This window comes from Culex pipiens, chromosome 1 (assembly GCF_016801865.2).
Source record: "Culex pipiens pallens isolate TS chromosome 1, TS_CPP_V2, whole genome shotgun sequence".
In the NCBI taxonomy this organism is placed as follows: domain Eukaryota; kingdom Metazoa; phylum Arthropoda; class Insecta; order Diptera; family Culicidae; genus Culex; species Culex pipiens.
This window is the reverse complement of record NC_068937.1, coordinates 92557564-92570273: the sequence shown is the minus strand read 5'-3', so window position 1 is coordinate 92570273 and position 12710 is coordinate 92557564. Positions and strand designations below refer to the sequence as shown.

Sequence of the window (12710 nt, the reverse complement as noted above, 5' to 3'; positions counted from 1 at the left end):
TTGAATTTGTTTGATCAACACAAATCAGTCAAATGAACATGATGGAAATGGTTTTGCAATGAATCATACAGTTGCTTAAATTTTGAGCTACTCGACTCGCCTTAAAACCTCTCCTCAATCTAAATCTGTTCACTTTCAGGTTATGAACGACACGAATCACCACAGTCACATGAAATGATAAAGTTCTGCCATTCAGTCTGCCCGGCTTCAAAAGCTCATTATTCAGAAATGCTAATTTTCCGTGTGTAGTTTCCCACCACTTTCGTGCCACCCCAACCGTGCCTCATCTTTTCACACACAAATGTGACATTTCCCACGTGGTATTTGAGTGCATTCAAAAGTGCTTCCTGGAAAAGTTGCCAACATGCTACGTCACCATTATCAGGGTTGTTTCCCACAAACAGGCACTAATTTTCCCCCGCGCTGCTCAAAACTTTTGCAGCTCACGAAATTTTGAATGAAAAATGATCGGTGCGATTGATTGAATCATTGATGAATATGCGATGCGATAGAGACATTCGAAATTCGCACTGCGCTCACCTGGAATGAGCTAATCAGCACAGTTCGAATCGGCAGAGGTGGTGTTCTGTGTCCTGTGTTCTGAATACGATGTGTTCACACAAATAGATTTCCAAACGAAATCTCTTTGATGTTTTGGAACAAACGTTGTGTCCTCGCATGCCCTCGAGGGATGGCGACGAAATCAATTTTGAATGAGAGGGACAGTTTTGAATAGACCAGAACTGTGACGGTTTTTTTCACCGACAATTTCATCCTATGCTTCATAAAGATGGGAATCATCGGATTTGAACGGGTCTGTGAGAGCTGATTATCATTTGCTGGTTTAATGCTTTTTCGATAAAACATTGTCCAGACTCGATTCTCCGAAGCCTTCGGAAAAAAAAAATTTCGATTAATCGAATCGTTGGATAATCAGACCACCAATTAAAAAAAAATTCCTAAAATCACAATAACTCGTGATGGCTACAAGCAAACTTCTCATATTTATGCATAATCAATTTTCTTATTGATACACTCTAAAAATAACCATTCAAACTTACAAAAAAACACGAAATTTTAATTTTTGTTTTGTTTTTTTACTCCGCTACCTCACACAGCAGTTGCCCCGACCCCTCTTCGATTTGCGTGATACTTTGTCCTTAGGGGTAACTTTTATCCCTGATAGCGAATCCGAGGTCTGTTTTTTATATGTCGTGACGGAGGGGCGGTACGACCCCTTCAATTTTTGAACACGCGAAGAAATTTATGAAAAAGTTGCAGTTTTCATATAATATGCTGTAGAATGACCAGATTAAATCAAAGGTTTTGATTGCTCCAAACGGACTCATTCACTCGCGATCACAAATCGAACGCGACGAAAAACTGCTCTGACCGTTTCCGACCATTTGTCACTTCCATACCAATCGCTACTGAATACTCTCTCTTTGCTCTCCCTCTCACTCCAATCGGGAAGTAGAGCGGATGGCTCAGAGAGGCTGATTGCGTTATTTCGCTCAAAGCTGACTCGAACTAGTTTGCGATCGGCTTTGTTGTGATCATTTATTAAACTGCATAAAATAAATGTTATCAAAAAATTAGAAAATTTTGCCTACTTGCCACCCTACTGTCGTTATTGCAAAAAAAAAAAAAATGTACTGATAAAATCGCTTCTCAGCTAACTTTTCTAAAAGCGAGACAAAGCGATTTTGAAAATGTTAGTAGAGATATGTAAAATTGGTGGATTGTTGCATTCATCATTATTTTAAGCAATTTCTGCACACTTCCGCAAGTGTTGCCAACCTTCCGGAAACGTTCTCGTCCCGAGCAAAAACCACATCCGCCAACAATGTATACACAAGTGTGTGTGTGTGTGTGTGCAGCGCACCCGGGATGAATTATGGTCCCCAGCAAGGGTCCTGATTTTCGGTTCAATGAACAGAAACCACTCACTCATCGCCTATCCAGTCGTCGCCTATTCTAACCCGCTAGCATTCATGAGCGAATGATACTCGCAAGCAGCCAGCGAGTGGCCCGAACTGTTCACTCAGCGAACAAATACATCGTGAAAATATTTGCCTACTCCGTCGCTCGACGACACTCACACACTACCATGCTCAGCGAAGAGCCACTCTCACAAAATGCCAGCGCGGCAGTCTTTTTGTCTTCACGCCCTCAGTTTGCCATCAATTTGATTTTTTCTTGGTGGAAGTTTCTTTGAATGGTGTCTATAATGTTATGAAATCAAAATAAATGCACAATTTAATTGATAACATTGATTTTAGGCAACCCAAATCAATGAGTATAACGCAGCGCATCATAGAAAAAATGTTTTCAGTTCAGAGTGATCGGTGACGTTCGGCCTGCCTGAGCCGTTCGGAGACTGAGCCGATCAGAAAGAGAAGGAGAGTAGAAGCGAGAGTGTTCGGGAGCGAATTGTGAGAAAGTGACAAACAGTAGGAATTCATCAGGGCAGTATCGCGTCGCCTGCTATTTGTGCTCGCGAATGGAGTGGTTAATTTTGAACAATCAGGACCCTTGGTCCCCAGATATGAAACGGTCCATTAATTCCGAGAAAACCCTTTCCCATCTTCCCCCGAAAAACCCCATTACGTCTGCTCCAATTGGAACTCAAGAGGAAAGGAATAACTTACAAGTTCCGGGACAGACACACAGACGCACACACAGTTTTCCGGGTGCTTAAGAATCTTAACGGGAAGAAGGCAGCCAAAGCCACAGAGTGTATTTAGTGATAAGATTAAAGGACGTACGAGAGTCGTCTCGAGTGATGCGCGTCCCCAATTTCTGGAAACAACTCGGCTTCGAAAGCTTCTAGGTGTTGTTACGGGAACGGGCTGACCCAACCGGATTCGTCTCTCGAGATGATGGTCATTCCACCTTATCTTTCGGTGACCATGTTGGGTTGGTTTGGTGAAGACATGACAGACCAAATAATTGTGACCCATCATGAAGGAGGAGTCCCGGTGAAGAAGTAGGAAACTTTGTAATGTCGTCATGGACAAGCTTCCGGTAGATGAAGACAGCGGTTTGGGGTTGGGAATGATCCGGTGATAAATTTATGGGTTTTAACGCGCAATGAAGAATTAATGGAGCATGTTAAAGTGCGGACTCTTCCGGCTTTGAGCTTTCGCTAAAAGTTTGGACCCGGTTGAGGTGTGTAGCGAGAGCAATTGAGCGGTAACGGAAGATAGTTTGCTTGAGGGGGGTGTAAACTTTTGAATGTTTGATGCCTTAAACGGTGCTTGGTCTGTGAGAAACGTGTTCGGATTTCCTAAACTTTATTATTCAACGATTCATGAATTAGAAAATTCTTTGATTATTTTCTGTTAACATAATACCCGTACAATAGGGAGTTGCTTACTCATTTTTATTTGAGCTATTTATAACTTCAAATAAATTTTTTAGTTAGTTTTGTGTCAGAACAAGTCATGATCAAGCTTGAGCAACTTTGAAATAAACGAAGATATATTAAAATTTCCAACTCATTCTAAACTTTCAAATATATTTAACTCGCCAGATATTTTTTTTCAAAACTACTTTTTCAAACATTAAAATCAAAATTCTCGATTCGTTTTCAAAAGTTACAGCCACTTTTAGGTAAAAAAGATGCAAATTTAAAACTTAAATATCGCGAAAAGGCTCAAGCCAAATTATAAGCGCCAGGTAGCATTTGAAAGAGGAGATTTAGCACTATAAACGCTGAAAAAATCCCAGGGGTGTTTTTCTTCAAACTTGAGATATCTTCATTTGAAAAAGTCTAATTTTCAAGGGAAAACCATATGGGACCACCCTAACGGAATTCGAAAATTGTCCAAATATATGTTTTTCCATGTATTTATGCCCGCTGAATCTGAAGCTGGGTTTTCGTGTAAAATTGTCTTTTAAACTTAAAATATGACCAAAAATCGATTTTTCGACACTTTGGCTCAATTCTGCGGGCAGATTCAAATTCAGCGGGCAAAATTCCATAGAAAAACATATATTTCGACATTTTTTTTAATTTCGTTAGGGTGGTCCCATATGGTTTTCCCTTGAAAATGAGACTTTTTCAAATGAAGATATCTCGAGTTTAATGAAAAACACCCTCCTCTTTCGAAATGCAACCTGGCGCTTAAAATGTGGCTTGTGCCTTTTCGCGATATTTAAGTTTTAAATTTGCATCTTTTTAGCTGTAACTTTTGACCCTTAAGTCCAAATTGACTTGTCAAAAAATAAAAATGTTTGTTTTTCAGAGCTCTAAAAGTGCCCCCAATATCACTTTTCTCTAAAACTTAACCCTGAATTGCCACGTTCAAAAAACTGATTTTTGAAGGTTTGCTCAGATGCTTCCTATAAATTTGGTCGTGGAAGGCGTAGATTACGAGATAAAATTTTAATGTCTTTGACAAAGTTGCTTGAATTGACAAGCCCAACAACTTTTTAGAAGATTTTTTTTAATTTTGAAAACAAATTTTAATATTTTGTAATAGTTTAAACAATGAGATGAAAGAGATAACAAAAGATAAAATATCGTGATATAATGTTATGGATGTAAATGAAAAACCCTAAAGCTCAATAACTATACGGTATTTAAAAATCCATTGAAAAACATGAAATATTTTTAATACAGAAAAAAAACAAAAAAAAATCATTTAAGAGAAACATTTCATTTCACAAGTGTTTCACTTGGTAACATTGAAAATTGGACCATTACTTGCTGAGATATCAGCATTAGACAATGTGGGAATGTTTGGATGAGACTTGAAAAACATCATTTTTCTTTTTTAATTTTCTTTCATTCGCTCTACTGCAGCAACCAGAGGTCCAATCTTCAATGTCTCTTAGGCAATTTTATTGGAAATTTAAGATATTAAAGACAGATTCAGACTAGGGGTTGGACAGAATTAATGTTTTTATTATTCGTTAAACTATTGACGAGGGTTTTGATATTTTTATCAATAGACTGACAAATAGTTGAGCTAGCGTTCCCACCGTGTATTATAAATCTCGGTTCAATTTGACAGCTGATAAACAAAAACATGTGCTTGCCTGACCCGCGATTTTTTAGGTTTAAATAAATACTTTAGCGGAAAATAAAGTTAAAAACGGATCTGATCCGGAATCAACGGAATCTGTTTGCCATTTTAGTCTGAGCCGTCGGAGGAAGAACTATCTTTACAAAATACTTTTACGGGGATGGTGAGGTGGCCGCCTGAAGGAGAAGATTTTTCTATCAAAAAACGAGGACGGAACCAGGAAAACTTGTATTTAGTTCGTTCCCCCACAATTTCTTCCCCATTTCCAGCGTCCCCGGCTGGACTTTTGCTGTGGCTCCTGAGGAACTCTCTTCAGAACCCCGGGCGCTCAGAACTACACATCAATATGGCTCACAATCTGAAGAATACTACCAAGAAGAACGCATGAGAACAGGCCGTACGGGCAGACATGGGTAGTTCCTTAATCACGACTTCCGGTGTAGCTTTTGCTAATGAAATCTAGGCTATCATTATGAAAGTTGCAGTTTATTTTTCTCAAAATGTCCCATCATCGCTAGCGTTCTTGCCAAGGTGTACAAGACCTGTTGCACATGAAAACATACCCCTCCTCACCCCTTTTTTATTAGCTCATTAATAAAAAGCGAATACATTTCTTTATTTACGAATAAAACTGAATGAACTCAAAATTTAAAGCTGCTCGTATCAGTGTTTCTTTTTCAATTTTTCGTTCTGGCTTTTTTTTGCCTGCTATTCGGTTCTTGTTGAAAAAGTGCAGTCTGAACGTTCCGATGACGCTCTGCTGCACCATCCGCGGGTCCTCCAGCAGCTCGGTCAACCCCGCGACCGACAGCGTCAGCGAAGAGGACGACGATGAGATGGTCGTCTCCGCGGACAGTTTGAGCTCTTCAATCATGAGACGTTCCTCCTCATCGGTTGACAGTTCCATTATTGTGATGATCATGTCGTTGATGGTTGGATTGATTAGCTTCAGCAGCAGGATAGCCTCTCAATTGGTCCTGGTTGGTCACGTTGTGGTCGCACTGGCGGCACCGGAGGGATCGCTTGATCGAGAGCCGCTTGTGCTGCGGATAGAGCTTGTTCATCGTGAACGGTTGCTTAGTCGGTTGAGCCAGCCTCTGCTGCCGAGTCGTAATGATTTTCTGCTGAATCGGCTTCGTTAGAAAATCCTCCGGAAGTTCATCACTCGCGATGGATCGGTTGATCAGCGACGGCGTAGCCTTAATCTGGTCGGTCCACCCATCTGCCGACGAACCATCGACACCGTCAGCCCGGTTCGATCCGTCAAGCTCAGAAACTTGCTCAAACACAACCAACTGGACTGCAGCAGCAGTCCAAACCGAGTCGCATACGCGTACTCCGGCTCCGGCCACTGCTCTGTCGCCACTGGTTGCCGGCCGTAGGCGGTTCCTCCTTCGCACGTCGACATTCCACAGCACCACGGTGATGGGCCAGTTTCCGCCCAGATTGCTTAGCGTGTTGAGCAGTTCCATGTACGTTCCGTCGACGGCCGGGTGGTGGTCGTAGATCATGGCCGGGGTGAACCAGACGACGGCCGCGGCGAGCAGCGTCAGGGCGATTTGGTAGGGGATGACTTTGACCTAAATTGCAACGCTTCAGCATCGTCAGCGCCCACCCGTCCTACGTGGCGGCGAGTTCAGCGTGAAAAAGATCCCCGTCAGGAAGGGAATGTTAGCCGCGATGTAGGACACCACTTCATCTCCCTCGGAGTTTCCCAGCCAGCGATTCACGTGCAGGCTGAGAATCAGCATAAACAACCCGATCAGGTACTGCGCCGGCTAAAGCGCGACATGTACAGCGAGTCGACGATCGGCGCCCACAGCAGCCCACTGTTGAAGTCGGCCTGAAATGTTTAACAATTGTTATCGCGACGCGTAATGCCCGTGATGAACTCATCTCATATCAACCCCATCGAGATAAGACGCATCACCGGCCCAACCATCAACTCGCACCTGTTGTTTGTAGCTGGCGCCGCGATTCTGCAACATCATCGGGATAGCCGCCGCCAGCCCGATTGGAATGCCCTGCAGCAGGTACAGTAAGAATAGGATGGCAATCTTGGCCCAGTCGCAGCGCAGGTCGCTCCGCTCGTGTTTGCCCTCTTCATGGACAACGCCGGCACTGGTTCGTTTGGCCACCAGAAGCTGCTCCTCCTTTGCGTGCCGCTTCCGAACACCCGTCGGGTTCTGTTTCTTGATGGTGCTGGTCCCGTTACAATCACTTGCAGGTTTGTTGGAATCTTCCAGCCGGCGCTGTCCGTGGCTGGGTTGGGATTGTCGTCCAGGACCCTCCTGAGGTGTCCCTTAACCACTCCTACTTCGGGGCGCATCTTTGCCCAGAACACCGAGCGTAACATAACCTGAAAATGAAAGAAATACATCAAATACAATTCCACCAGATCTTTGAAGACGACATTTTAGTATCAAACTTGAAAAAATTAAGCAATTGCCCTACTTTTTATCGCAGCATTTTGAACGAAATAAAAATTGGATTGCGGTTGGTTCTGTGATGAGAATGGCAGCGATTCGCAGTGTTTTGACTGCATTTTTTTCCGGATAGGCCGTTTCCGATGCCTGCTGCTGTGGATATTTTTTTCCTTGCTGGCACACACATTTACTTACCATTTCAGGGGATTCATCAAACTCAATTTGTTAAGAAAAAAAAGCACCGAACACTTTTTTTCCTTACCGCCCGAGCGCAACAACAGCAATGAAAAAAATGGCGTCCCACACGCATCACACGCTCAAAGAATTAGGGTGGGAAACCAAGGTTTGTCAAAACGGTGAAAATGAAAAGGTGGGTTTGCGTCAATAAATTAACGAAATATCAATACTTTAACTATCTATTTTAATGTGTTAATGATCTATTAACCTATATGTCCACCCCCTAGGATTCAGATTTAAACTTTAGGTGACTATATCTTGAAAACGGTACCCTTTATTTAAAAAAATCTGTAAAGTACTTTTCGATTGCAAATTTGATTTTACATTAAAAACTGAAGTAATTTTTTTTAATAACGTTTCTATTTTTCAACAATACACATTTTTTCAAAAAAAATAAATAAATCATAACTCGGCGGAAAATGTTTTTATCCAAAAAAATGGGGTTTTCCCCTAAAAAAAATCAAAATAAAAAACTGAAAAATAAGAATTTTCCGAAATTGACTGTTTGTGAAGTAAAAGTTAATTTAAAAATCGGCAAAAAATCCATGGACCTATTTTTTATAGTCCTCTTCAATACCTACAACTTTGCCGAAGACACCCAATCGATCAGAAAATGTCTTCAAAAGTTACAAATTGTCGAATATTTATTTACCATTTTTGTATGGACAGATGCCAAAATTGTATGGAAACTTGTATGGGTGAACCAATGACACAAAATGGCTTCTTTGGTCATAGGGAAGGACCCCACATAGTTTGAATCAAATAAAAAATAAATAAAATAAAATCCATTTCCGGATTTGGTTGAGAGTTGATCATGTTTCTTTACGGCTAAATTTTACAAATTTGTTTAAGTCTTATCAGTTCTCAGCAAGTGCTCACAGATGTGACAGTGGGTCCAGATCGTCAATATTCTTTACTCATTAGAATATTATTTCAAATTCTATTCTAGAAATGCACAATATGAATCTTCTAGCTTTTTCCTTGAGTGGTAAGCACATTTTGAAGTGCGAACTCCACTTGCAGTCTTCCAATCTGTTGAACATCAACGACAATGCGCCAACAATAAGATTAACAAACAGCGGAGAAGCAAACAAAAAAAAAAAGCTCAAAATGAGATGTTTGTTCACGATGAAGACATTTTGCAAAGCTACCCACCGGTGTCCGTCGTTTACCGTCGTTACCTACAGAGTGCCGCCGGTCCATTTCTGCTGAACGGTAAACGGACCGGTACCTGGGGGTGCACAGAGTCAGCTTCTCATGTTTTTTTTTCGCGACGTGAAGTAGACGACAAACATGGTAAGTGGCGTCATTTCTGCGGTTTACTGCATCAATATGCAGTTTGAAAACATCTTTGAAAATAGTTGAACAACTAAACAAGTATTTGAAGAAAACATGAAAAACTGAAAAACCTATGAAAAAATGTTGTAAATTAGTGTATTTTCAAGAACAAAGTTTTTTTTTCTAATTCTGTTTTCAAAAAGGAAGCTTATGTTGAACCTGGCCTCGATTTTCCGCATCGATGATGGCCCCCACTCTCTCTCTCTCTTTTCTGTGGGAAAATACCAGAACATTGCCATTTGGGATTCTGCAACCAGTCAGAAGAGCTTTTCAGAGGGAAGGAAGAAGTAGAAACGTAAGGTCTGTCTACGTGTGCGCGTTCATGAATAAAACATCATCCGTGGCCATTTTGGACCGCTGTTGATACTGGCGTCGCCGCCGTTGGTGATGATGATGCTGGTTATTGTTGGGACCACGTGTCCTTGGCCAGGTGCGGGGTGGTGCTTTCGAAAAGGGAAATCGACCAGCGACAGACAAACCAAGTGCAAAAATGCAAACAACAACACAAAAAAAAAGTGGTTGTGAAATTGCATCGCACTAACGACCGTCCCGTGGGGATGAAATTCAGGGATTGGGAGTGGTAATGCAAAGCTTTTTCCCCCCTTTTTAAATTCAGAATTGTGTTTGTGTTTGAACATTCCGTGCTCAAACACTCTGAATCATCTCTGTGATAAACTTTACGCAGTAGGCCTGGCCACTTTGACGTTTGTGATTAAAATTAGCAAAAATCTTCGTTGTTACCAATTTCTTAAACTCCGTTTATGGCACACTTTTTAATTAACTGTCAAAACAGTTGCCATAATGACGGATGCCATAATGTCCCAACCTTTATCACCTCGACAACGTGTCTTTGTTTACAACAACGCACCCTTGTTGTTGCTTGTTTTGGCGCAGTCCCATCAGAATGCAAATGACAACAATGGATCTACACCTGCCGGAAGTGGATCTTTCTGGGTGCAAAATTTAAATTACAGAACAGCTTCCCCGGCGGGGCAGACGCAGAACAAAATTGAGACATTTCTTGCCTTGCTGTCTCAGGAGGGGGAAGGAAAAATGCAAATTTTTATGAAAAAAATCAGTTTTTTTTAGAGGTTAGCAAAAATGAACACATACCCGGCGCCGTAGTGGGAGGTTTGTCAGCTCCGGCCGGGAGTTTATCTATTGGATAAAAGAGTATGAAATAAGAAGGGTTAGAGGAAAAACAAGTCCGAATTTAAAAGTGAAACAAAAACATGCCCTTCCCCCCCACTACGGCGCAGAGGTTTGTGAGTTTGACAAAAATCCGATCCGATTGTTTGCGAAACAAAAAAGCCCATCTGTCAACGTGCTATAAAAAAGTACGCACGCTCTTTTTTATAGTAAACACACTGACCTGCATGTTCCACGTCCGGGGCCGGGGCGGGATCTTCTGGCCGGCGGCTGCGGCGGCGGCCACCGCCGCGTTGGCCTGCTTCGTCTGCTGCATGATCTGCGTGATCAGGTCCAGCTGCTGCCGGGTGAGACCTTCGTTGCCGGTTCCGGTTCCGGCCGGGGACAAACTGGGCGAGGGCGTCTTGGAGCCACCGGAATCGACACCACCGCTGGGGGTGGAGGTTAGGGCTGTCACGTGGTGCTGCTGACTGCCGGAACTTCCGGTGCTACTGCTTGAGCTGTTGTTGTTTTGGTTGTTGTTGCTGGTAGCGGAAGAGGTTAGGTTGCTGTAGGTGGTGGTTGTCGTGTTGTTGGAACTGTGGTTGCTCGCGGTCAGCAGGGTCGTCGTGCCGGACGAAGACGGGGAGGAAGAGGTGCTGAACTGGATGCTGCAGGTAGCGCCGTGAGGGGAGCTTGCGTCACCTGGGGAAAAAAAGATATTAAAATAAAAAAATGCTTGATTTTCTTCTGAGACATTCTGTATAATTTCGCAAGTTGATTTTTCATTGTTGTTTGATTTGTATGTAACATTTTTCGTCGATTCCTTGTGTCCTTCACACAAGTCTCCATACAAAGTTGGGGGCTTTCTTATCGATTTGGTGTCTTCGGCAAACTTGTATGTTAGGACTATTCAGAAAAAAATAGTTACTCTTAAAAAACGTTACTTAATCCACCTTTAGGTGTGTTGCAACGGAGCGCGTCCCTCGTACGGCGCTGAAGCAACCCCCTGTGTTTCGTAGTGTCAGTGATTGTTATTGTTTATGTGGTGCCCGTGCTGTCGCTAAGAAGTCAAAACAGAACAAATAAAATTGAGTTAGCGGGAGCACGGACGCAGCTGGACAGGTCAGCTGGGATAAAACACCGAATTTGTAAGTTGTCTTAGATTATTGTGAACTGTGAATGTGATTAATTAATAGAATAAACATTTACAGTTCTGTAGCGAGTGGAAAATAAGTGTTTTTATTCCGCCACTCCGCTCACGGATCCGGTGCCCGGTTCGGCATCCCCCCGCGACTCAACACTACAGAAAAAATCGACACGGTGTGCCGAAGTCCGGGGTCCTGAGCCCATGGCCGTAGGCTGGAACTAGCGCGGCGAAAGTGGCAGGACGTATCTTCGTCCGGAGCGAGTTCCGGCGACCTACCGTTTGGATTTGGTGCAATAAAGGAGAAAAGCTCGGAGCTTAACCTCAAAGGTAAACAACCGAATGAACTTTTTTGACAGGTGTCAGTTCCGGGACTTAGCATTTAAAATTATAATTTTGTTCCGGTTGTTCCGTTTCGCATGGACACAAACACGGCCAGGAACACGGCAAGGACACGGCCACGGGAATGGCCAGGAACATGCACCTACACGGCCAGGGACACGAAAACGGCCAGAAGCACGGGCACAAACACGGGCAGGAGTCCGGACAAGGACACGACCTAGAGCACGGCCACGGGAACCAGGAACAGGCATTTACGTGGTCAGGTGCACGTACACGAACACGGCCAGAAGCACGGACAAGCACACGGGCACTAATACGAAAAAAAAAACTCTGGTTATGACGTTTCGCGCAATCGGAAGAAAATTCAAACTCAAAAAATGCTAAGTCCCGATTTGACACCTGTCAAACCACTCAGATGGCACTCACAAAATGAATACTGAGTTCTTTGAGTTCATTTGCTACGTCACGGTTTTCTTGCCTATGGCGGCTGAAAGAGTGCGACAAAATGGAGTCGGTGAGGCAGAGAAGTCCGAAGGAGGTTGCGACGATGTGACCACCCGTGGCCCATAAATCGAGCCTAAAGAGGTCGGGCACGGGTGGGAGACGGAGGTCAAAAGACAAACTTTGGACAAAACGCGCTCATCCACTTCACGTTGCAGACGTCTTCAGCAGCAGCAGAACCAGCGGTGCATCATCGGGACGCTCCGCGATGACGGGGCGTAAAACTCCGGCTTCGGCAAAGCAGTAGTTTTACGGGGGGGAGTGTTGCGACGGAGCGCGTCCCTCGTACGGCGCTGAAGCAACCCCCTGTGTTTCGTAGTGTCAGTGATTGTTATTGTTTATGTGGTGCCCGTGCTGTCGCTAAGAAGTCAAAACAGAACAAATAAAATTGAGTTAGCGGGAGCACGGACGCAGCTGGACAGGTCAGCTATGATAAAACACCGAATTTGTAAGTTGTCTTAGATTATTGTGAACTGTGAATGTGATTAATTAATAGAATAAACATTTACAGTTCTGTAGCGAGTGGAAAATAAGTGTTTTTATTCCGCCACTCCGCTC

The 12710-nt window shown here is 43.2% G+C and overlaps 2 protein-coding genes across 2 annotated transcripts in view; both read right to left on the bottom strand.

The window, feature by feature from the left end:
- LOC120429669 (mucin-12) overlaps positions 1-12710 on the bottom strand; it is a 51443-nt gene that overhangs the window by 27894 nt on the left and 10839 nt on the right. The window contains exons 4-5 of the mRNA XM_039594697.2: positions 10407-10867; positions 10148-10192 (exon numbers count right to left, since the gene is read on the bottom strand). Coding sequence (XP_039450631.2) covers positions 10148-10192; positions 10407-10867 — 506 coding nt within the window. The remainder of the gene's footprint in view (positions 1-10147; positions 10193-10406; positions 10868-12710) is intronic.
- LOC128092604 (uncharacterized) lies at positions 5916-6556 on the bottom strand. Its single transcript, XM_052706808.1, has one exon. It carries the CDS (start codon positions 6542-6544, stop codon positions 5921-5923), a length of 624 nt encoding a protein of 207 aa, XP_052562768.1. The 5' UTR covers positions 6545-6556; the 3' UTR covers positions 5916-5920.